Source organism: Epinephelus fuscoguttatus, linkage group LG5 (assembly GCF_011397635.1).
Source record: "Epinephelus fuscoguttatus linkage group LG5, E.fuscoguttatus.final_Chr_v1".
In the NCBI taxonomy this organism is placed as follows: domain Eukaryota; kingdom Metazoa; phylum Chordata; class Actinopteri; order Perciformes; family Serranidae; genus Epinephelus; species Epinephelus fuscoguttatus.
In genome coordinates, this window is record NC_064756.1 from 1,142,691 (window position 1) to 1,169,114 (window position 26,424).

The 26,424-nt window shown below is 40.9% G+C and overlaps 5 protein-coding genes and 1 pseudogene across 5 annotated transcripts in view; all 6 read right to left on the reverse strand.

Annotated features, from left to right (window-relative positions):
- LOC125888456 (olfactory receptor 52K1-like) overlaps positions 1-26,424 on the reverse strand; it is a 185,410-nt gene that overhangs the window by 68,048 nt on the left and 90,938 nt on the right. The window lies entirely within an intron of this gene.
- On the reverse strand, positions 61-996 carry LOC125888467 (olfactory receptor 10A6-like). Its single transcript, XM_049575851.1, has one exon. The coding sequence runs from the start codon at positions 994-996 to the stop codon at positions 61-63; it is 936 nt and encodes a 311-aa protein (XP_049431808.1).
- On the reverse strand, positions 4,137-5,072 carry LOC125888468 (olfactory receptor 10A6-like). Its single transcript, XM_049575852.1, has one exon. It carries the CDS (start codon positions 5,070-5,072, stop codon positions 4,137-4,139), a length of 936 nt encoding a protein of 311 aa, XP_049431809.1.
- On the reverse strand, positions 14,770-15,705 carry LOC125888469 (olfactory receptor 10A6-like; annotated as a pseudogene).
- On the reverse strand, positions 19,085-20,020 carry LOC125888471 (olfactory receptor 10A6-like). The gene has a single exon (XM_049575853.1). The coding sequence runs from the start codon at positions 20,018-20,020 to the stop codon at positions 19,085-19,087; it is 936 nt and encodes a 311-aa protein (XP_049431810.1).
- On the reverse strand, positions 23,229-24,155 carry LOC125889543 (olfactory receptor 52D1-like). Its single transcript, XM_049577633.1, has one exon. The coding sequence runs from the start codon at positions 24,153-24,155 to the stop codon at positions 23,229-23,231; it is 927 nt and encodes a 308-aa protein (XP_049433590.1).

Genomic DNA, 26,424 nt, shown 5'->3' on the forward strand with positions numbered 1-26,424 from the left:
TAAATAAGCATACTACAGGTCTGGTTACATCAGAGATGACGTGCTGATCTGTTAGACAACTTAACCTTGACGGAGAACATTTGCAATCAGATTTTTACATGTGACACGGATTTTGGACAGATTCAGGCCGTACATTAAAGGATTGAAGAGTGGAGGGCAAGTGAAAAAGTATAAGGATAAAAAGATGCGCAACATGTTGGGCACACCGCTCATATTAAACCTGCTCTGTAACATTTCAAAGCTCGCTCCAATAGAGAAGTTCAAGACGGAAGCAAGGTGAGGTGTGCAGGTACTGACAGCTTTCTGTCTGGTCTGTTTAGAACCCAAAAGACAAACTTTAAGGATCTTTATATACGTGTAACAGATGAAAATTAAAGCACCTAAGATTTTACCAAAAGAAGTTATGAGTCCATAAATATTAATGACACTGGTGTCAAAGCATGCCAGCTTCACAACAGAGTAGTTGACACAGTAAACTTTGTTAATGATGTTCCCACACAGCTGTAAAGAGGAAGTCATAAATATCATGCAAATGCACACTATCAAAGGGTATAACCATGTTAACGCAATAAGCACGGCAATCTTATGAGATTTCATTTGCATATTATATTGTAGAGGATAACAGATAGCAAGATATCTGTCATAAGACATGATGGCTAAGTTTAAATATTCTACACCTCCATAAGAGTACAAGCAAAATGTCTGTAGTAAACAGACTGCAGCAGAAACAGTGTGAATGTCAGAGAGGATCTGACCCAGCAGCAATGGAAACAACCCTGTACTGCCATACAGTTCATTTACAAACAGGCTGCACAGAAACATGTACATAGGTTCATGTAAGCTTCTGTTCACACAGATAACCACAATCAGCAGGAGGTTGGAGCAAAGAATAACAATATAATGCGACATTACAATTATAAAATATAAGTATTTGAGCAGTCCAGTGTCAAAGTAGGCATCAAGTATGAAAAACAAACCCTGTGTAGAGTTTATCATGATCCTCTCTTTGATCCTTAGGATCACTACATCTATTCTGTGAGCATAGAGCAAAAATTATTGCATTCTCTTAAAGATCTGTGAAACTTCTTTAAACTTGCATTTTGGCACAATGTGCAGCTGAAATATCAAACACACAAAAACAGTGGTCTGCGTAGTTACACTGAACAGATTCATTATCATAGAGAAAACTGTAAAATACAACCCCAAACAGACCATTTACTTTTTAAAGTGGTCAGAAATAACACTTTGGATGAGTACATTTGAACATTCACCTGTTAACCTGCTGCAGTCACACTGTGAACCCTCATAACTGAACTGAAACTCTGCTTCAACCTCTTTTAAACTTTTCAAGACACAGAGGACACCCACAGCAGAAGGATGGCCTCATTAGGAAAGATCCCACTGATTGATGCTCATGTTTAATTAAAGTTAGCAAAACAGTTAAACATTACAGAGAGCCTGTTGTTTACAATTTTTGATTATTTTCCCCCCATTAAAATAACTACCAGAACTAATGTTGGCACTGTCTGCAAACTATTGATATGTTCAAACTTGAGATTTCTCTTTTTGGGACCAAAATTAAAAGATCGACCCTTTTTCCATAGTTTAAGATATATCCTGAAATTTAGATTCTTTTTGAAAACCTTCACACATTTGTTTATACTTGGTGAATGCAAGAAGGAGTAGTGGACCACCACCACCATTGATATTCTGGATCAATTTTTGTCCAAGAGGCAGACACTGTCTCCACAGTTAAGAGTACACTGAAGACTTTCCTCTTTGATAAAACTTATAGTCAGGGCTGGTTCAGGCTAGTCTTGAACCAGCCCCTAGTTAGGCTGATGTAGGCCTCGTCCACTGGGGGGCTTCATATGATACACTGAACTCCTTTCTCCCTCTCCCTGTCTTCATCTGCTAACATTCACATCCTATTACTGCATGTCACTAACATTCTTCTTACAGTCAGGGCTGACTCGTATAGTTAGGGCTGGCTCTAATAGTAGGGGCTGGCTCAGGCTTATCTTGAACCAGGCCCTAGTTAAGCTAATATAGGCCTTATCTGCCGGGGGACTTAATATGATACACATTAGTCATACTCAGTGCTTAATTTGTAAAATTAGAAGTAGGGGAACACTTTGGGCCTCTGAGAGAGCAGTGTTCCCCCACTCCCAAAAGTGGGGGAACACTTTTGTGAGTGGCACCCGAGCGGCCTCACTGCGCAACTCGAACGGAATGGTTGTGACATCTAGTGTTGTCACGGTACCAAAATTGGGACCCACGGTACGATACCAGTGAAAGTATCACGGTTCTGAGTAGTATCACGATACCACAGTGAAAATGAGGCAGATGTGCCTTTTGTCATTTGCGAAAAGATAAATCACTTTTCTATAATACATCAATGATATTTCAATGGAATAAATTACTTATTGACTTATTGACACTTCAAAAACAGTATCAATCAGTGATGAACATAGGGGGGATCAAAACAAAATAAATAAATGAAATAAAGATCAACCAGCCACCCTCCTCCCCTGACAGTCCCTTCATAAGTAAAGAACAGTCCCTTCATAAGTAAAGAACAGTCCCTAAAGTGCGGTGAGGTTTGTGGACCGTTACCTGCCACAAAGGCTTGTTTCTCCTCTGACACGCCACATACCTATGTGCCGCCACGGCTCGGTTGTCCAGGTACTACTGGGCAGTCATGACACCAACTAAAGAGGAAATTAGGCGACTGGACCTGGAGTCAGACCTCTCTGTGTCCGGTTACCTTGCGCCGCGGAGCCGCCGTAGGCTATTTGACCATCGTAATCCGGTCTGTGACCCCCATTCAATCCACTAATGGCAGGATTTGCCTATCGCTTTCTGCTGCTGGTTGAAATCTGCAATGTCGCAAATGCGAGTAAAATGCTCACAGAGCTCTGTGGAAAAAAATCACTGCAGACAAGTAAAAAGAAATAAATAATAACTTTCACTGCTCAAAGATACTCACATGTCTGGAAAACAAACCACTACAGCAGCATATTGAGTGCCAGGTGGCCAGCACACGTTATTGACCAGCGCGTGCTGTTATTGAATGGTGCATGGACACTCACCCTCTTGCGATTTGACTTCGAACTTATCCCACAGTAGTGGTACGTGAGGCACCGTAGTACTACAGTACTCCACCATGCAACACTAGTGACATCAGCCAATACTGTATGTAGTTTTTAGATGTGAAAAGTTCTAGACCCATGCAAATTAGTTCCAGAACGCACCAGAGCCTTTTCTGAAAAGATCCTGGTGCTCCCACTACATTCCGGCTCAAATTAAGCACTGGTCATACTTCTACTGTTATTATACACATATGATTATTGTCACATATGTATACTATCAGATATTATACCATGGTCTCGGTGAATACTCAGTTTTGATTAGCTGCAGGGTGCTCTTTAAAAAATTATCATGGACACCTAATCAGGCAATACTCCTCACTGAATGTTTACATACCACTCATAGTACTATATAAATCAAGTGTTTTATTATTAGTAGTATTATTCGTATTATAATTATACAATCACATTGTACTATTATTAATAATCATATTTCATATTTATATTATTGTTGTTATAGTCGTTATTGTTATTTAAGTTGTTGCAGTGCATCTCTTCCTCCATCTCTGTGTGAAAGAAGGTTGCCAAACATCATTATGAGTCCACAGAGACCTGTCCTTCTCAGGTGTTTCATAACCTTGTGATCTGTGTGTCTGACTGATTTATGATGGAGTTCTGACTTCTGTATCAAACTGCAGCATTTGCATCATTATTATCTAAAATAATTGATTTTGACTAAAGGCTGGACAGTGATCAATACCTACTTTAGGACCATCACTCTGACTCTGTCTTAGAAAAATGTCTTCCACACGTTGTTTGTTGATCACAATCTATTCTGCTTTTAAGTACATTTCACTCATTTCTTGATCTGTTTCTGTACAGATTTATCATTGGGATTGTGAAGAGAACATCAAAAGCAAAACATTTCAAATCAAAGTATTAGTTCATATACTTTATTTTTCATTTTATAAAAAAACTGAACGTGTCTAAATAAGCATACTACAGGTCTGGTTACATCAGAGATGACGTGCTGATCTGTTAGACAACTTAACCTTGACGGAGAACATTTGCAATCAGATTTTTACATGTGACACGGATTTTGGACAGATTCAGGCCATACATTAAAGGATTGAAGAGTGGAGGGCAAGCGAAAAAGTATAAGGATAAAAAGATACGCAACATGTTGGGCACACCGCTCATATTAAACCTGCTCTGTAACATTTCAAAGCTCGCTCCAACAGAGAAGTTCAAGACGGAAGCAAGGTGAGGTGTGCAGGTACTGACAGCTTTCTGTCTGGTCTGTTTAGAACCCAAAAGACAAACTTTAAGGATCTTTATATACGTGTAACAGATGAAAATTAAAGCACCTAAGATTTTACCAAAAGAAGTTATGAGTCCATAAATATTAATGACACTGGTGTCAAAGCATGCCAGCTTCACAACAGAGTAGTTGACACAGTAAACTTTGTTAATGATGTTCCCACACAGCTGTAAAGAGGAAGTCATAAATATCATGCAAATGCACACTATCAAAGGGTATAACCATGTTAACGCAATAAGCACGGCAATCTTATGAGATTTCATTTGCATATTATATTGTAGAGGATAACAGATAGCAAGATATCTGTCATAAGACATGATGGCTAAGTTTAAATATTCTACACCTCCATAAGAGTACAAGCAAAATGTCTGTAGTAAACAGACTGCAGCAGAAACAGTGTGAATGTCAGAGAGGATCTGACCCAGCAGCAATGGAAACAACCCTGTACTGCCATACAGTTCATTTACAAACAGGCTGCACAGAAACATGTACATAGGTTCATGTAAGCTTCTGTTCACACAGATAACCACAATCAGCAGGAGGTTGGAGCAAAGAATCAACATGTAAAGAAACATTACAATTATAAAATATAAGTATTTGAGCAGTCCAGTGTCAAAGTAGGCGTCAAGTATGAAAAACAAACCCTGTGTAGAGTTTATCATGATCCTCTCTTTGATCCTTAGGATCACTACATCTATTCTGTGAACATAGAGCAAAAATTATTGCATTCTCTTAAAGACCTGTGAAAACTTCTTTAAACTTGCATTTTGGCACAATGTGCAGCTGAAATATCAAACACACAAAAACAGAGGTCTGCGTAGTTACACTGAACAGATTCATTATCATAGAGTAAACTGTAAAATACAACCCCAAACAGACCATTTACTTTTTAAAGTGGTCAGAAATAACACTTTGGATGAGTACATTTGAACATTCACCTGTTAACCTGCTGCAGTCACACTGTGAACCCCTCGTAACTGAACTGAAACTCTGCTTCAACCTCTTTTAAACTTTTCAAGACACAGAGGACACCCACAGCAGGGAGATGACCTCATTATCAAAGGACCAGTGATAATTCGTGTTTGATGAGTGTCAGCAAAACAAGTACACTCTGTCCATGTTTCCAATGTGTATAATTCTTCCACCTTTACTATTGATCTGGTAGTTTTTCACAATTATTAATCAGAGTTTCAAATCAATAGTTTATTTTATTTTATGAGAATTTATTTATTGGTTCTCATGTTCCTCATTTAGAAGTGTAGCCCCACAAGGTGAATTAATAGAAGTTAAAACATTATTTGATCTCATTCATAATTCCATCCGGTCCCTGTATGACCAAGGTGAGAGCTGTGTCCGAATACTCTCGGTGGATGTTGGCCTCCACCAGGGTTGTCCCTTGTCTCTGATCCTGTTTGTGATTTTCATGGACAGGATCTCGGGCACAGCTGGGGGGGAGGAAGGGGTCTAGTATGGGCCCCTCTAAAGTTTATCTCTGCTTTTTGCAGATGATGTGTATCTGTTGGCTTCATCACACCGTGACCTCCAGCATGACCTGGGGTGGTTTGAGTGTGAAGAGGTCAGGATGAGAGTCAGCACCTCCAAATCTAAGGTCATGGCTCTCTGCTGGAAACTGATGGATTGCTTCCTTGTGATTGGGCGACAGTGCCTCAAGCAAGGGAGTTCAAGTATCTCTGGGTCTTGTTTAAGTGAGGGTAGAATGGAGCGTGAGATGGATCAGTGGTTTGGTGCGGCTTCTGCAATGATGCGGGCGCTGCGCCAGACCGTCATGGTGAAGAGGGAGCTGAGCTGGAATGTGAGGCTTCGATTTACTGGTTTATCTCGGTCCCAACCCTCACCTATGGTCATGAGCTCTGGGTAGTGACTGAAAGAATGAGATCACAGATACAAGCAGTGGAAATGAGTTTCCTCTGTGGGGTGTCTGGGCTCAGCCTTAGAGATAGGGGAGGAGTCAAACATCTGGAGGGAGCTCGGAGTAGAGCCGCTGCTCCTTCATGTCGAAAGGGGTCAGTTGAGGTGGTTCGGGCATCTGAAAAGGATCCTCCTGGGTGCCTCCCGTTAGAGGTGTTTTGGGCACCTTCCACTTGTAGGAGACCCCGGGACAGACCCAGAACACGCTGGATGTATTACTTATCTCATCTGGCATCAGAATGCCTTTGGGTCTACCAGGAGGAGCGGGAAAGCGTTACTGAGGAGAGGGATGTCTGGGGTGCTTTGCTAGGTCTGCTGCCCCCGAATAAGTGGATGGATGGACAATTCATAACTATTTTTAATAATAATTAATAATTTCTGATAGCCATTTACATACTTTGAACCACAACTAGCAGGTCTTATAAACTTAGACTATCCAGAAAGAGAACTGATATGTAGCCACCACAACAATTAGGTGTTGCCCAAGGTGGCTGTGGGACTGCAGAAAATGTAAAAGTTATACACATGGTTTTCCTGATCAGTGACCCTTGCTTCTTCGGGTGTCCATCATCCTTTGGTCTAAGTGTTCAGAACAGGGAGCAAGTTGAGAAGGGCAGCAAGCACAAAAGGGTGACCTTGAACAATTCTAGTCTCTGGTTCTTGAAAGCCAGGAGTTGAGATGGCAATTCTGGAGATTTCCAGGTGGGCTACAGTGAATTTGCAGTGCAATCACTCCCGCAAACTTTAGGGGTTTGAAGGCTTTACCAGCAAGAAGTTAGAGGCTGACATCAGTAAACAGGCAAAGGCTGTGACTCTGTCTCAACAGAAGTGTGCACTGACAGAAACTACTTGGTGGAAGTAAGAGACTTAAGGTGATGCCAGCTGAGAGACTGAGGGCACAGTTCAGGTATGCTGGTTTTGTTATTGAGCCTACTTAGGGTGTTGTGGGCAAACCACCAAAACAATAATGAAGGAGCATGAAAAATTAAAAAACATGTTTAGTCCAAACGTCTCAGCCACCAGGCTGCACTCTAAAGAAGGAAAATGCCAAGATGTGCCCCTCCACCCCCTGTAATCTCAATGCATGAAAAGAGATGGAGAGGTGACAAAGCTCAGAGGTAACGCTTGTGACAGAAGGAAACACCAGTTGTTATCTGCTACACAGTGTAATTTAGGTGAAGTTGAGAATGAGGTTCATTTCTTGTTTTACTATCCTGTATATGAAGACTTAAGGAATGTACACTATATGGACACAAGCAGGGCAGGAATTTCACAAGGGCCCGTGCAATTTTGCCCCATGTCCTTGAAAAAAATATTTGCCCTAAAGCCACAGTGCCCCAGGTGATTTTGTTATTTTCTCCTCTGCCTCTTTCCTGTCAACACAGATTTGACACCTGCATCTTTTGAGAAAAAAAATGCGTCTTTTGATGACATTCTGGATTCTTATTGGGCAACATCAAATGAGACGATGCGTACATCACCACTGGTGGGTTTGATTCGAGCCTGGCATGAACCGCTCAGACAGGCTATAGTAAGAAAGCAAGTAAAACTTTATTTTTATAGCACGTTTTTTAACGCAGGTTACAAAGTGCTTTACATTGAAATTAGGACACAAAGAAAAGAGGACCCCAAGACCATAAAAGACACATTCAAGAACACATACAGTACAGGCCAAAAGTTTGGACACACCTTCTCATTCAATGCATTTTCTTTATTTTCATGACTATTTACATTGTAGATTCTCACTGAAGGCATCAAAACTATGAATGAACACATGTGGAGTTATGTACTTAACAAAAAAGGTGAAATAACTGAAAACATGTTTTATATTCTAGTTTCTTCAAAATAGCCACCCTTTGCTCTGATTACTGCTTTGCACACTCTTGGCATTCTCTCCATGAGCTTCAAGAGGCAGTCACCTGAAATGGTTTCCACTTCACAGGTGTGCCTTATCAGGGTTAATTAGTGGAATTTCTTGCTTTATCAATGGGGTTGGGACCATCAGTTGTGTTGTGCAGAAGTCAGGTTAATACACAGCCGACAGCCCTATTGGACAACTGTTAAAATTCATATTATGGCAAGAACCAATCAGCTAACTAAAGAAAAACGAGTGGCCATCATTACTTTAAGAAATGAAGGTCAGTCAGTCCGGAAAATTGCAAAAACTTTAAATGTGTCCCCAAGTGGAGTCGCAAAAACCATCAAGCGCTACAACGAAACTGGCACACATGAGGACCGACCAAGGAAAGGAAGACCAAGAGTCACCTCTGCTTCTGAGGATAAGTTCATCTGAGTCACCAGCCTCAGAAATGGCAAGTTAACAGCAGCTCAGATCAGAGACCAGATGAATGCCACACAGAGTTCTAGCAGACCCATCTCTAGAACAACTGTTAAGAGGAGACTGCGAATCAGGCCTTCATGGTCAAATAGCTGCTAGGAAACCACTGCTAAGGAGAGGCAACAAGCAGAAGAGATTTGTTTGGGCCAAGAAACACAAGGAATGGACATTAGACCAGTGGAAATCTGTGCTTTGGTCAGATGAGTCCAAATTTGAGATCTTTGGTTCCAACCGCCGTGTCTTTGTGAGACGCAGAAAAGGTGAACGGATGGATTCCACATGCCTGGTTCCCACTGTGAAGCATGGAGGAGGAGGTGTGATGGTGTGGGGGTGTTTTGCTGGTGACACTGTTGGGGATTTATTCAAAATTGAAGGCACACTGAACCAGCATGGCTACCACAGCATCCTGCAGCGACATGCCATCCCATCCGGTTTGCGTTTAGTTGAACGATCATTTATTTTTCAACAGGACAATGACCCCAAACACACCTCCAGGCTGTGTAAGGGCTATTTGACCAAGAAGGAGAGTGATGGAGTGCTGCGGCAGATGACCTGGCCTCCACAGTCACCGGACCTGAACCCAATGGAGATGGTTTGGGGTGAGCTGGACCGCAGAGTGAAGGCAAAGGGGCCAACAAGTGCTAAACACCTCTGGGAACTCCTTCAAGACTGTTGGAAAACCATTTCAGGTGACTACCTCTTGAAGCTCATGGAGAGAATGCCAAGAGTGTGCAAAGCAGTAATCAGAGCAAAGGGTGGCTATTTTGAAGAAACTAGAATATAAAACATGTTTTCAGTTATTTCACCTTTTTTTGTTAAGTACATAACTCCACATGTGTTCATTCATAGTTTTGATGCCTTCAGTGAGAATCTACAATGTAAATAGTCATGAAAATAAAGAAAACGCATTGAATGAGAAGGTGTGTCCAAACTTTTGGCCTGTACTGTACAGACAACACAGACATATATGAGCACAGCGAGCATGCAGTCATCATCCAGAGTATACATTTGAATTTATCGAATGTTATGAGTGAGCCATTCTAAAAAAGTAGGTTTTTAGGTGTTTTTTGAAACAGTCAACAGACTCAGCTGATCTAATGGAAGTGGGGAGGTTGTTCCGAAGTCTGGTTGCCAAGGCAGCAAAAGCACAGTCACCTTTGGTTTTTAGTTTGGCACGTGGTATGGCCAACATGTTTTGGTTGGAAGACCTAAGTGACCACTCGGTAGTATATGGGCTTAGTAGCTCGGAAATATAGGTGGGAGCTAAACCGTGTAAGGCCTTATAGGTGATTAAAAGAATCTTGAAATGAATCCTGAGCTTCACTGGCAGCCAATGCAGTGAGGCTAAAACAGGAATGATGTGGGATCTCCTGCCAGTCCTAGTTCATATCCTCGCTGCTGCATGTTGTACAAGCTGGACACGTGACAGGTCAGCTCGGCTAAGGCAGGTGAAAAGGGAGTTGCAGTAATCGAGACAGGAATAACTGAAGGCATGAATGATATGTTCCAAGTCAGAGGCTGACAATAATGGTCTGATTTTTGCAATGTTCCTGAGTTGAAAAAGAGCAGGATTGAATCATTTTATTGACATGTTGTTCAAGTTTCAATTAAGGGTCAAATGTAATGCCAAGATTCCTAGTGTTAGTTTTGACATAGGGGGCAAGTGGGCCAATACGCTGAAAGATGCCTTGATCAGTATTTTTGGGCCAAAAATGAGAATCTCAGTTTTGTCAGAATTTAGCTGAAGAAAGTTGACAGACATCCAGTCCTTTATTGCAGCTAAACAGTTGTGGAGAGTGTTTAGGTTGCTAAGATCTTCTGGCTTTACTGAAAAATATAGTTGAGTGTCATCCGCATAGCAATGACAGGATACACAGCCAAAGTGACTAATTATCTGGCCAAAGGGAAGCATATACAATGAGAAAAGAATGGGACCAAGGATTGAGCCCTGGGGCACCCCATATAACAGCGGAGTGGACGAGGACACATAGTTACCTATGGACACACACACACACACACGCACGCACACACGCACACACACACACACACACACACACACACACACACACACTCAACAGAGTGAAGTCAGACAACAGCAGAGAGGCCACGGTGCAGATGAAGGGAATATAACTTCAAGATTATTCCAGTTGATGACAACTATGATTGTTACTGTAAGTGTTATGAAACCTCTGGCAGCCAAGTCAATACTTTATCAATACCTGTGATCAGCATGTAGAAAGCCATATTTCAACCCACTATGATTTATGATCGCGGTCGACACAAGCACATTGCGCTCGCGAGGCTAACAGCAAACTGTTAAAGACAAACTAAATGAAAGCTGTCTGTATGTAGGCTAACACTTTATCTGAACATGTACCTGAGGCAGCGACCTGCAGACAGTGAGTGTCCTCAGTAGAGGAGGGACAGAGAGCAGGATGAATAACTGATACTGATGTTTGTCTTCATGCTGAGATAACGTGACTTTCTTCACTCAGTATTGTGATGTCAGGAGGAATATTTATATTCCAGTCAGGTATTATTAGTTTTTAAATAGTGACTCTGTTGTTGTAAACATGACTGTTGCTGCCATGGACTGTATAAAACTATATCCTGTGTAACTGACCTATAAGGAAAGCATCAGGAGGTGAGGTGTGTGCATGTGTGTGTGTGGAGGAGAGGAGAGAGGGAAATGCTGGGAGAGAGATAGTGTGTGTTGTTAGATAATGTTAATGTCACTTATGCTTCTGTGCATTGACAGCTCTCTTTGGTCTGTTCCTACATCATGTTGAGAAGGGCCATGCCTGTATACAAATATTATATATGTATGAAAAAAAAAAAGTGGATCGGTTGCTTGCTGCTAAAAATGTGCGCAATCGACATGATCTGGTTTTGAAATGTGGCCCAGTTGAAATAGTAATTGAATAGCCCTGCTGTAGTTTGTTTGTTTGTTAGCTATCTAACAACACAACAAAAATAAGTGTAAGCCAGTCTTGTTCAATGAATCAGTTTATCATGTACACTCAAAACAGATTGTTTACTTATGAATACATAAACCTGGTTGTTCTATATTTAAAACACATTGGGTTTATTAGTGCTATTAAATAAATCACACTATTAAACTTATTATTATTACTTGAGCTTGTTTTATTTATTCATTTCACAGATAGTTAAACATCTTTCGTCCTGAAATTAAATTCATCATGGACGTGGACTTAAAATCATTGTTTTATTTTATGGCCTTGCTGCCCTCAAAAATTGACAACATGAAAGGTGAAGTGGCCTTGCCCCTTAAATGACAACATTCCAGGCCTGACCATTGCACCAACAGGGACTGAAAGGACATTGTATTCAAATACATAAATTTTGATATGGAGTAGGTCCCCTTTTGCACCTTCAGCAGCTTCCACTCTTTTTGGAAAGCTTTCCACAAGATTTCTGAGTGTTTCTGTGGGAATTTGTGTCCATTCATTCTGTAGAGCACTGATGAGGTCAGGCGCTGATGAGGTCAGGCACTGATGTTGGACGAGAAGGTCTGGCTCGCAATCTCTGTTCCAGTTCATCCCAAAGGTGCTCGATGGGGTTGAGGTCAGGGCTCTGTTCTTCCACACCGAACTCATCAAACCATGTGTTCATAGTTGTTGCTTTGTGCACAGGGGCACCGTCATGTTGGAGCAGAAGAGGGCCTTCCCTAAACTGTTGCCACAAAGCTGGAAGCATAGCATCGTCCAAAATGTCTTGGTGTGCTGAAGCATTAAGGTTGTCCTCCACTGGAGACAAGGGGCCGAGCTCAAACCCTGAACAACAGCCCCGTACCATCGTCCCTCCTCCACCAGGCGGGTAGCATTCTCCCAGCAGACTTGTCCATCTGACTGCCAAACAGAGAAGTGTGATTCGCCGCTCCACAGAACACGTGTCCACTGCTCCACAGTCACACGTGTCCACTGCTCCACAGTCCAGTGTCGAGTGTGCTTTACACCACTCCATCCAACACTTGGCGTTGGACTTGGTGATGTGAGGCTTGTGTGCAGCTGCTCGGCCATGGAGACCCATTCCGACTTTTGCTTTGTCTTCCAATTAAATGCACATGTCTAAATAAACATACTACAGGTCTGGTTACATTAATAAAGACACGCTGATCTATTAGACAACTAACCCTAACCCCAACCCTAACCCTAAACCCTACTGTTAACTTATAAAGCTCTAAATGGTCAAGCTCCGTCATATCTTAGAGAGCTCATAGTGCCATATTATCCCACCAGAACACTGCGCTCTGAGAACGCAGGGTTACTCGAGGTCCCTAAAGTCTCCAAAAGTAGATCAGGAGCCAGAGCCTTCAGCTATCAGGCTCCTCTCCTGTGGAATCATCTTCCTGTTACGGTCCGGGAGGCAGACACCGTCTCCACATTTAAGACTAGACTTAAGACTTTCCTCTTTGATAAAGCTTATAGTTAGGGCTGGCTCAGGCTTGCCCTGTACCAGCCCCTAGTTAGGCTGACTTAGGCCTAGTCTGCCGGAGGACCCCCCTATAATACACCGGGCACCTTCTCTCCTTCTCTCCCTCTGTCTCTCAGATTAACTCGTATCGCAGCGGTGCTTGGACAGCGTGACGTGTGTGGTTGTGCTGCTGCCGTGGTCCTGCCAGATGCCTCCTGCTGCTGCTGCTGCCGTCATTAGTCATTAGTCATACTTCTACTGTTATTATACACATATGATTATTGTCACACATGTATACTGCCAGATATTAACATATACTTTCAACATATTGTACCACAGTAGCCAGAACTATAACTATAATATTATTACTTTCATTAATGTTGTTGTAAGCTACTGTCATTACCTGCATCTCTCTCTCTCTCTCTCTCTCTCTCTGTCTCATTGTGTCATGTGGATTACTGTTAATTTATTATGCTGATCTGTTCTGTACGACATCTATTGCACGTCTGTCCGTCCTGGAAGAGGGATCCCTCCTCAGTTGCTCTTCCTGAGGTTTCTACCGTTTTTTCCCCGTTAAAGGGGTTTTTTGGGGAGTTTTTCCTGATCAGCTGTGAGGGTCATAAGGACAGAGGGATGTCGTATGCTGTAAAGCCCTGTGAGGCAAATTGTGATTTGTGATATTGGGCTTTATAAATAAAATTGTATTGAAATTGAAAGTGTCATATTTAACTTCATACTATGGGGCGACCCTTTAGTTTATAGTTTTAACCATGGCTGGATTAACTGTTATGGAGCCTCAGCGCTGAAATCAGCTACTGGGTCTCATTAATGCCAGTTCCTCTTGCTCTCTGTGCAGTGTGCAGAGTTTTTCTGTGCTGAGGTATGGCCTCAGACCAAATGTGTTGGAGGGTAATTTGATTAAACACATTTATGTAGTAGATGCAACACAGAGGCACAAAACTAAAATAATAAAGGTCTTAAAACTTGGATTTGATGCAAGGACCCACGTCAACAAAGGTCTGGGGGAAAAAGAAGAATCCACCTTGAGGTTGTTGTCATGTCAGTTGACACTGTGCCTGAGTTGGTGCATGTTTCTAATCAAAGTTTCTCACACATTACCACAGTCATGTATATTTCTCTTTACTCATTCATCTCTCTAATGTAACTTGACCCAATCATTTTCCATCTTGTGCAGTGTGTGAAAGAAGGTTGCCAAACATCATTATGAGTCCACAGAGACCTGTCCTTCTCAGGCGTTTCATAACCTTGTGATCTGTGTGTCTGACTGATTTATGATGGAGTTCTGACTTCTGTATCAAACTGCAGCATTTGCATCATTACTATCTAAAATAATTGATTTTGACTAAAGGCTGGACAGTGATCAGTACCTACTTTAGGACTATCACTCTGACTCAAAATATCTTCCACGTTGTTTGTTGATCACAATCTATTCTGCTTTTAAGTACATTTCACTCATTTCTTGATCTGTTTCTGTACAGATTTATCATTGTGATTGTGAACATCAAAAGCAAAACATTTCAAATCAAAGTATTAGTTCATACACTTTATTTTTCATTTTATAATAAACTGAACGTGTCTAAATAAGCATACTACAGGTCTGGTTACATCAGAGACAACGTGCTGATCTGTTAGACAACTTAACCTTGACGGAGAACATTTGCAATCAGATTTTTACATGTGACATGGATTTTGGACAGATTCAGGCCATACATTAAAGGATTGAAGAGTGGAGGGCAAGTGAAAAAGTATAAGGATAAAAAGATACGCAACATGTTGGGCACACCGCTCATATCAAACCTGCTCTGTAACATTTCAAAGCTCGCTCCAACAGAGAAGTTCAAGAGGGAAGCAAGGTGAGGTGTGCAGGTACTGACAGCTTTCTGTCTGGTCTGTTTAGAACCCAAAAGACAAACTTTAAGAATCTTTATATACGTGTAACAGATTAAAATTAAAGCACCAAAGATTGTACCAAATGTGGCAATGAGTCCAAAAATGTTATTTACGTTGGTGTCAAAGCATGCCAGCTTGACTACAGAGTGGGTATCACAGTAAACTTTGTTAATGATGTTCCCACACAGCTGTAAAGAGGAAGTCATAAATATCATGACAACACATGCAAAAAAAGGGTACAGCCATGATACAGCGATCAACATGATAATCTTGGTAGATGTCATACGTGTGTTATACTGCAGAGGATAACAGATAGCAAGATATCTGTCATAAGACATGACGGCTAAGTTTAAATATTCTACACCTCCATAAGCGTGTACACAATAAATCTGCAGGAAACAAGCTGAAGCAGAGACAGTGTGAATGTTAGAAAGGATCTGAAGCAGCAGGAATGGAAACAACCATGTACTACCATACAGTTCATTTACAAACAGGCTGCACAGAAACATGTACATAGGTTCATGTAAGCTTCTGTTCACACAGATAACCACAATCAGCAGGAGGTTGGAGCAAAGAATCAACATGTAGAGAAACATTACAATTATAAAATATAAGTATTTGAGTAGTCCAGTGTCAAAGTAGGCGTCAAGTATGAAAAACAAACCCTATGTAGAGTTTATCATGATCCTCTCTTTGATCCTTAGGATCACTACATCTATTCTGTGAACATAGAGCAAAAATTATTGCATTCTCTTAAAGACCTGTGAAAACTTCTTTAAACTTGCATTTTGGCACAATGTGCAGCTGAAATATCAAACACAGAAAAACAGAGGTCTGCGTAGTTACACTGAACAGATTCATTATCATAGAGTAAACTGTAAAATACAACCCCAAACAGACCATTTACTTTTTAAAGTGGTCAGAAATAACACTTTGGATGAGTACATTTGAACATTCACCTGTTAACCTGCTGCAGTCACACTGTGAACCCCTCGTAACTGAACTGAAACTCTGCTTCAACCTCTTTTAAACTTTTGAGGACACAGAGGACACCCACAGCAGAAGGATGACCTCATTTGGAAAGATCCCACTGATTGATGCTCATGTTTAATTAAAGTTAGCAAAACAGTGAAACAGCACCGAGAGCCTGTTGTTTCCAATTTTTGATTTTTTTCCCCTCATTAAAATAACTACCAGAACTAATGTTGGCACTGTCTGCAAACTATTGATATGTTCAAACTTGAGATTTCTCTTTTTGTTGTGAGAACGTTGTGGTTGTTTATGCACAAACACTGGGTTAGAGTTAGAAAATCAACTATAGAGACAGTGGGCTCCAGTTTCCCAGCGCGGCGCAGAGTGGCGAACCCCGCGCAGAGCTAGTTTCCAGCAGTGCAACCCGAGGCGCGCTCAGTTTGGTAGTCTGGCAGACCGAGGTGCGCTGAGATGGGTGTGGCGGCGCAGCAGAGGGAGGTGTCGACAGATCTAGCTTGGCACGGTGACAGTTTCGTGCCAAAAGGCTTCGCCGAAGGTGCGCTAAAAGCTCGCCAGCTGAAACCAGGTCTACTGTCAGCGCAGGCAGAGCGCAGCTGGTGTAAGCCGAAGTTTGGCTGACTGGCGGACAGTGCACACACGTTACCAAAACCTAACAGGCAGGTTTCCAGAATATAGGCACATTAATAATGCAATAAATACCCAAAAAACACTATTCAATGCAACTATCTGTAATCAGCACATAAATGTATCTCTATATCGACTGTCCCGTCACATCTGATGTCAGATCAAAGGGGTTTTGGCACCGTTTGGCACGTTTGGCACGCGTAAAGGAAACCCAACCTGATTTGATTAACACAGCTGCAAACTAATGAGTTCACATCCCTCTCAGCCAACCACAAACAGCCACAGCATCAGATAGGGAGTATATATTCAGTATCTGTCATCTTAGAAAAGTCAAAAGAAAAGAAACAGAGTGAGACTGCGAGAGAGAAAGAGAGAGCACACGCGCACGAGAAAAACACAACATTGATTTACAATTGTAGTGACCTCCTCCCAGGCTACCTTTGCACCATCAGCCCGTGGAGGTCTGCTCGCAGTTCTGTATATTCAGACACTGCGAGCTTGGACCTCCCGGACCAAAACATCAGTTTCCTCCTGGGAGAAGTTTGGCCGTCTGACGCTGCTGCTCTCTTCTGCCATGGCGAATTGAGTAAACTCTCATTACGCCTTCATGTTAAGGGCGAGGAGAGGGGCTCATTTGATTGGTGTCATGTGTGTAAAACCCACTCCACGCCTCCCCTCCTCCCTCTTTCCGACTTGCACAGGTAGGAGTGATGGAGGTGGGAAAGAGGAGTAGCTGCACCAGGCGCACGGTGTGCCAAACTTGCAAAATCCGCCTGGCCACACCCAGTTGGCGAAGCGCAGGTGCGCTGTGCCCCCACCTCGCCCGGTCTGCAAAACTAGAGCCCAGTGTCTGCCTCTAGTACCGAAATTGAAAGATCGACCCTTTTTCCATAGTTTAAGATATATCCTGAAATTTAGATTCTTTTTGAAAACCTTCACACATTTGTTTATACTTGGTGAATGCAAGAAGGAGTAGTGGACCACCACCACCACTGATATTCTGGATCAGTTTTTGTCCAAGAGGCAGACACTGTCTCCACAGTTAAGAGTACACTGAAGACTTTCCTCTTTGATAAAACTTATAGTCAGGGCTGGTTCAGGCTAGTCTTGAACCAGCCCCTAGTTAGGCTGATGTAGGCCTCGTCCGCTGGGGGGTTTCATATGATACACTGAACTCCTTTCTCCCTCTCCCTGTCTTCATCTGCTAACATTCACATCCAATTACTGCATGTCACTAACATTCTTCTTACAGTCAGGGCTGACTCGTATAGTTAGGGCTGGCTCTTATAGTAGGGGGCTGGCTCAGGCTTATCTTGAACCAGGCCCTAGTTAGGCTGATATAGGCCTTGTCTGCCGGGGGACTTAATATGATACACTGAACTCCTTTCTCCTCCTCTATGCTAACATTCACATCCTATTACTGCATCTAGCTAACTCGGCCAATCTGGATGTCACTAACTCGGCTTCTTCTCCGGAGCCTTTGTGCTCCACTGTCTCTCAGGTTAACTTATATCACAGCGGTGCCTGGATAGTGTGACGTGTGTGGTTGTGCTGCTGCCGTGGTCCTGCCAGATGCCTCCTGCTGCTGCTGTTATCATTAGTCATTAGTCATACTTCTACTGTTATTATACACATATGACTATTGTCACACATGTATACTATCAGATATTATAGCATGGTCTCGGTGAATACTCAGTTTTGATTAGCTGCAGGGTGCTCTTTAAAAAATTATCATGGACACCTAATCAGGCAATACTTCTCACTGAATATTTACATACCACTCATAGTACTATATAAATCAAGTGTTTTATTAGTAGTTGTATTATTCATATTATAATTATACAATCACATTGTACTATTATTAATAATCATATTTCATATTTATATTATTGTTGTTATAGTCGTTATTGTTATTTAAGTTGTTGCAGTGCATCTCTTCCTCCATCTCTGTGTGAAAGAAGGTTGCCAAACATTATTATGAGTCCACAGAGACCTGTCCTTCTCAGGCATTTCATAACCTTGTGATCTGTGTGTCTGACTGATTTATGATGGAGTTCTGACTTCTGTATCAAACTGCAGCATTTGCATCATTATTATCTAAAATAATTGATTTTGACTAAAGGCTGGACAGTGATCAATACCTACTTTAGGACTATCACTCTGATTCAAAATGTCTTACACATGTTGTTTGTTGATCACAATCTATTCTGCTTTTAAATACATTTCACTCATTTCTTAATCTGTTTCTGTACAGATTTATCATTGGGATTGTGAACATCAAAAGCAAAACATTTCAGAATTTTTTATATAATATATATATATATATATATATATATATATATATATATATATGTATATATAATCTTACAATAAAATGAACGTGTCTAAATAAGCATACTACAGGTCTGGTTACATCAGAGACAACGTGCTGATCTGTTAGACAACTTAACCTTGACGGAGAACATTTGCAATCAGATTTTTACATGTGACACGGATTTTGGACAGATTCAGGCCATACATTAAAGGATTGAAGAGTGGAGCACATGTTAGAAAGTATAAAGATAAAAAGATGCGCAACATGTTGGGCACACCGCTCATATTAAACCTGCTCTGTAATATTTCAAAGCTCGCTCCAACAGAGAAGTTCAGGAGGGAAGCAAGGTGAGGTGTGCAGGTACTGACAGCTTTCTGTCTGGTCTGTTTAGAACCAGAAAAACACACTTTAAATATGTTCACGTAAGTGTAAATAATTAAAATTAAAGCACCAAAGATTGCCCCAAATGTGGCAGTGAGTCCATAAATGTTATTTACTTTGGTGTCAAAGCATGCCAGCTTGACTACAGAGTGGGTATCACAGTAAACTTTGTTAATGATGTTTCCACACAGCTGTAAAGAGGAAGTCATAAATATCATGACAACACATGCAAAAAAAGGGTGCAGCCATGATACAGCGATCAACATGATAATCTTGGTAGATGTCATACGTGTGTTATACTGCAGAGGATAACAGATAGCAAGATATCTGTCATAAGACATGACGGCTAAGTTTAAATATTCTACACCTCCATAAGCGTGTACACAATAAATCTGCAGGAAACAAGCTGAAGCAGAGACAGTGTGAATGTCAGAGAGGATCTGACCCAGCAGCAATGGAAACAACCCTGTACTACCATACAGTTCATTTACAAGCAGGCTGCACAGAAACATGTACATAGGTTCATGTAAGCTTCTGTTCACACAGATAACCACAATCAGCAGGAGGTTGGAGCAAAGAATCAACATGTAGAGAAACATTACAATTATGAAATATAAGTATTTGAGCAGTCCAGTGTCAAAGTAGGCGTCAAGTGTAAAAAACAAACCCTGTGTAGAGTTTATCATGATCCTCTCTTTGATCCTTAGGATCACTACATCTATTGTGTGAGCATAGAGCAAAAATTATTGCATTCTCTTAAAGACCTGTGAAAACTTCTTTAAACTTGCATTTTGGCACAATGTGCAGCTGAAATATCAAACACAGAAAAACAGAGGTCTGCGTAGTTACACTGAACAGATTCATTATCATAGAGTAAACTGTAAAATACAACCCCAAACAGACCATTTACTTTTTAAAGTGGTCAGAAATAACACTTTGGATGAGTACATTTGAACATTTCCCTGTTAACCTGCTGCAGTCACACTGTGAACCCCTCGTAACTGAACTGAAACTCTGCTTCAACCTCTTTTAAACTTTTGAGGACACAGAGGACACCCACAGCAAAAGGATGGCCTCATTAGGAAAGATCCCACTGATTGATGCTCATGTTTAATTAAAGTTAGCAAAACAGTTAAACATTACAGAGAGCCTGTTGTTTCCAATTTTTGATTTTTCACCCTGTATAGCAAACACAAAGGACAATTTAACAACCAGAGTTAATGTTGGCACTGTCTGCAAATCACTGATATGTTAGATTCCTTCGTTCCTTCACAGCACATATGTTCACATATCTTTAGATTTCTTTTTATCTTGTGAGAACTGTGGTTAACGCTGTGGTTGTTAATGCACAAACAACACTTGGTTAGGGTTGGAAAATCATCATGATTTGGTTAAGGGTAGGGGGATAGGATTACAATACATAATAATAATAATAAAATACCCAGTTTGGTTGCAACAAACACAGCTGGACATGTCCCAGACTGTCATTAAAAAAAACCACACACTATAGTTGGTCTCCAACCATCTGCAGCTCGTCATGAGCAAAGGTGGAACGAGCTAATTTTAGACTAAAACTAAGGCTCTGACTCCTGAACCCATCCAGAATATCAATGGTGGTGGTGGTCCACTACTCCTTCTTCCACTCACCAAGTATAAACAAATGTGTGAAGCTTTTCAAAAATAATCTAAATTTCAGGATATATCTTAAACTATGGGAAAAAGGGTCGATCTTTCAATTTTGGTCCTAGAGGCAGACACTGTCTCCACAGTTAAGAGTACACTGAATACTTTTCTCTTTGATAAAGCTTATAGTCAGGGCTGGCTCAGGCTCATCTTGAACCAGCCCCTAGTTAGGCTGATATAGGCCTTGTCTGCCGGAGGACTTCCTAAAATTAAAAACTAATATCTTAAAACCATAATGCACAAATGTATGTAAGTGTGTGATGGCTATATAACATCTCTGTCCCCTCATCGGCTCTAAACAAGGTAATAAATGTCATCTGTCAGGAGCTCAAAGGTATGAGATGACAGATAATGTGGTGACAGGACCTGTCCTCCGAAACACATTGCACAGGTTCATATATTCAAGTGTAACTGGTGTATCCCCACCGTTGTATTTGTATTTCAGCCTTTATTAAAAAAGCTGAACCTTGATAAAGCTCCTCCACAGAACTATAGGCCCATTTCTAAGCTGCCTTTCTTATCAGAAGTTCTTGAAAAGGTGGCACTAACTCAACTCTTATTTGTTAACAATAATAACATCCTTGATAAATTCCAATCTGCGTATTGCAAACAACATAATACTGAAATGATTTACTGATGGGTGCTGATGCTGGGGAATGTTTTATTTTATTGCCTCATGACCTCGGTGTTGCGTTCAACACTGTCAATAAAGTTGGTGTGTGGATATATCTGGAACTGCTCTTAAATAGTTTGAATCATATCTCTCAGATATTTTTTTGTTTCCATTTGTAATTTTGTTTCATCTTCAGCTCCAGTGATTTGTGGAGTGCCACAGGGACGTACTCTTGGTCCTATTTTGTTTTTAGCTTATATCCTTTAGGACGCATCATCAGTCATGTCAGTGAGGTATCCTACCACTGTTACATCAATGACATGCACATCTACCTGTCCGTTAAGCCAGATAATGTTAGCTGTGTGAGTGCTTCTCTGCTATTAAGAAATGGATGACCTGTAATTTTCTGCAGCCAAACCCAGACAAGACAGAATGAATAAACTTTGGAACTGATCATCTAGCAAGCAAATGACAACCTTTTATTGGTCCTCCAGCAACCAATATAAAATCTACAGTGAGAAATTTAGGCATCACATTGATTCTCAATTGAACTTTGAACCACATGTCTGTAATCTCATTAAATCCTGCGACTTCCACCTAAGAAATATTATCAACATTAAATCAGCTGTGTCTTTCCCTGACCTAAAAAGGCTTCTTTGTGCTTTTGTTTTCTCACAACTCGACTACTGTAACACATTGTTTACATGTTTACATCAGTAAATCTTCAGTAGCAAAGATAAAATCGTAGGTCGCATATCACCCTGATCATAGCCTCCCTCCACTGATTGCCAGTCAACTTCAGAATTGATTTTAAGATTATTTAATAACTTTTAAAGTTCAACATGATTTAGCCCCCAGTTGTATAGCTGAGCTTCTGACTGCATACGCTCCAAGTTGTGACCTGAGATCCTCAAGTCTGCCTTCACTAGTCGCCCCTAGATCAAGGCTGGTAACTGAAGCTGATCAGGCTGTTGCCAACCAGGCCCTGAGGCTCTGGAATTCTCTGCCTGAAGACATTAGGCTTACTAGCTCATGACCTTTTTTTAAATCATTGTTTGAAACATATTTCTGTAGGAAAGCTTTTCCTTTTATACCTGATTTGTACTTTTGTGATTTGTAAATTTGTTTGTTTTGTTTTGTTTTGTTCTATTTTTGTCTCTGTGCACAGTATTTTTCTTTGCTCTTAACATTATTTTAATTATTGCAATTTTATCTTAATGCACTTTGTGAAGCACTTTGTAACCTTGTTCTAATAAGAGCCATACAAATAAAGTTACTATCATTTATTATCATTATTGGCTCCCAAAATGCCCGGAAGAAATAAAGGAAAACTTAAGGCATTTGAAGTATTTATTTTGTAGAACTTTTTACTTTCAAAGGTAACAAATCAATGTATGACACAAACTGTACTTGACACACAAGTCCTGCTGATTAACAAAGGCTTTTGTTTTCCATTCTTCTGTCAAATACTGCAAGTCACGTTTCATAACTCTAAATGTTGCTTGTATTTGGAGGAAAAAAAAAACTTTTTCACTTGTACACAACAGGTAATTTTACACGATTCAAATCAGCAAATCTCTGGGATGAATGTTAGTGGTTTACATTTTAAAATGAATCAGATTTTTACATATGATACGAATACTGGACACATTCAGGCCGTACACGACAGGGTTAAAGAGAGGTTGGCATGTGAGCCAGTATAAGGATAAAAATATTCGCACCATATTTGGTACACTGTTCATATTAAACCTGGTCTGATACACTTCAAAGAAAGCCCCAAAGGAAAAGTTGAGCAGAGAGGCAAGGTGAGGTGTGCAGGTACTGATGGCTTTCTGTCTCGTGTGTTTAGAACCAGAAAAACAGACTTTAAAGATCTTTGTGTAAGTGTAAAGAATCAAAGATACAGGACAAGAGATTGTGACAAAAGTGGCAATAAGTCCATAAATGTTATTGACTGTTGTGTCAGAGCAGGCCAGTTTGACGATGGAGTAGTTGTCACAGTACACTTTGTTAATGATGTTCCCACACAGCTGTAAAGGGACACTTAAGCACATTGGAAGAAAACATACAACAGAACAATAAAACCATATCAGAGCAATAAGTACTGCAATTTTGTTATGTGTCATGCGTGTCTTATATTGTAGAGGATAACAGATGGCCAGATATCTGTCATAAGACATGATGGCTAAGTTAAAAAATTCCACAGAAGCATATGAATACACACAGAAAATCTGCAGGAAACAAGCTGAAGCAGAGACAGTGTGAATGTCAGAGAGGATCTGAAGCAGCAGCAATGGAAACAACCCTGTACTACCATACAGTTCATTTACAAACAGGCTGCACAGAAACATGTACATAGGTTCATGTAAGCTTCTGTTCACACAGATAACCACAATCAGCAGGAGGTTGGAGCAAAGAATCAACATGTATAAAATCATCACAATGATGAAGTATAAGTATTTCAGTACCCCGGTGTTAAAGTAGGCACCAAGTGTAAAATATGAAGCCTGTGTAGAGTTCATCATGATCCTCCTCACGCAAACAGAATTCACTGTAAAGACACAAAACAGGTTATCATGCATTCCCTTCATTAAAATCCATATTGTGTTAAGATTAAAAATAACAAAACCACAGTCAGTTTATGACATTGTGCGAATTCCTACATTCAGTGTCATGTGGTGAGACTGTGAGTCCCTCCAAACTGAACTGGAACTTATACTGCTCTTAACGTCAGTGGATGCCCACAGCAGCACACTCACTTCATCACCACAGGGACTTTAGTTTCTAACTTGGGGAACGGACTGCTGTTTGCAATTTTCAGAACAGAGCTTAGAGAAGAAAACAAAATCTTCTGTACCTTAATGTAACATGTTACTTCTTATTTCTTGACTTGCAAGTCAGAGACTCCACACCAAAAAAACACCACTGAATGGGTGATATTAAAGGACAAGCAGTTCTCACTTTACTTATGAATGAACGATCGAGAAACTTAAGTCTCTAGGGTGATAACAGAAAATCAAGACTGCATTATGTTATACCCACGAATAGAATAAGCAACAAAGCACATGGCTAGATTAAGGCAAGACAAAGAGCAAGTGGTTAGGTTTAGGTAACAAAATAATGTGGATACGTGTAGGCCACAGAAGCACGTTGACAGGTTAATATAACAAAAGCACATGGTTAAGTTTAGGTAACAGAAGCACGTTGTTAGGTTCAGGTAACAACATCACCTAGTCAGGATCAGGGATCAAAATGAAATTGTGAGGTTTAGGTGACAAAAGCACGTGAGTAGGTCCAGGAAACAAATGCAGGTGGTTAGTTTTAAGCAACAACAGCATGTGGTTAGGTTAAGAAAAGACATCATGGTTTGGCTCTACATTCTATTTCATATGCACAACAACCTAAAGGAGATGAACTGAGGCCAACCTTGCCTAAAATTCACCATTCCTCTCAGGGATTAGGAAGTGTATTTTGAAAACAGACAATGCATGTAACAGGCTGAAGTTGACATCCTAGAACATAAACAACCAACACACCCAGGGTACCTTGGACGTCATATGTGGACGTGGAAAGTCCAAGTGTTGATATGTGATGAGATCAGAGTGAGAATGTGTTGCTACAAACATGCTCTCAAGAGTTCAGTTAGAAGGTGGTGAGGCCTGTGTGAACACGACCACCTAGAGTACAGAGACATAGATAGATAGATCTTTATTTGCCATTTCAACACACATGGTTGATTGGAAATTGCCTTGGTGTAGATTGCTCATACAGGCAAGGAGTGACAAGATAAAAACATAAAACCACACAAATGGCTAAAACTATATAATTTAAAATAGTGCTGCACGATTAATCTAATCGCAGTTGTAATCGGGCTCAAAATTGAGCAATTTTGCTCGGGCTCGGCCCACTTGACATGCTGCTGTGTTGTGCTATGGCGCTGGAATTTGTCATTTACGTGACAACGCCTGAACGCAACACAGCTCGCTCCGTTGTGTGTACAGTGTCGTGCTGCGCTGCTGTGTGAGCAGTGTGTTTGACTGTGCTGAGTCTGTTGATGGTCATTGACACACTGTCTGTCCATAACAATAACTCTGTCAGGTCAGTGCTCCCTGATATAATGTAGGGAAACACTGAATGAAGCAACAAGACTCATGATACCATTTATTTATTATATTGTAATCACAATCGCAAATCGCAATATTGTCCACTCAAATCACAATCGCACATTTTTATCAAATCATGCAGCACTACTTAAAAGACAATAAAAACACAATGGACAATAGCTCAAAAACCATACATTTAAAAACTTAAAAACAATAGTAAAGACACAATGGGCAGTAAAAGTAGCTTTAAAGTACAGAAAAAAAGTGCTTAGTAGTGCAAGGTGCTTAGAGGAGTGCAAAAAAATTGCCCTCCTAATACAAAGTGCACTTGGGCTAGGGTTGAGGTGATGGACAGCCTCAGGGTATGTGCTATTTCTAAAGCCAGATGTCCTACACCTAATACTCTAGAGTAAAGCGGGATGTGAGGGATCTCCCATCACCTTATCCCTCTTTTGCTTAATGCGTGTGGCATATAAGGAAGCCACAGAAGGAAGGTCACAGCCTACAATCTGTGCTGTGCGTACCACTCTTTCTAGCTGTGCCTTGTCATGCTCAGTTGTGTTTCCACACCACACTGTCACTGAAAAGGTGAGAACACACTCAACCGTAGCTCTATAGAAGCTGAGTTTCCAATCCCTGGAGACCCCAAACTTCCTTAGCTGATGCAGTGAGTGGAGCCTCTGGTGGGCCT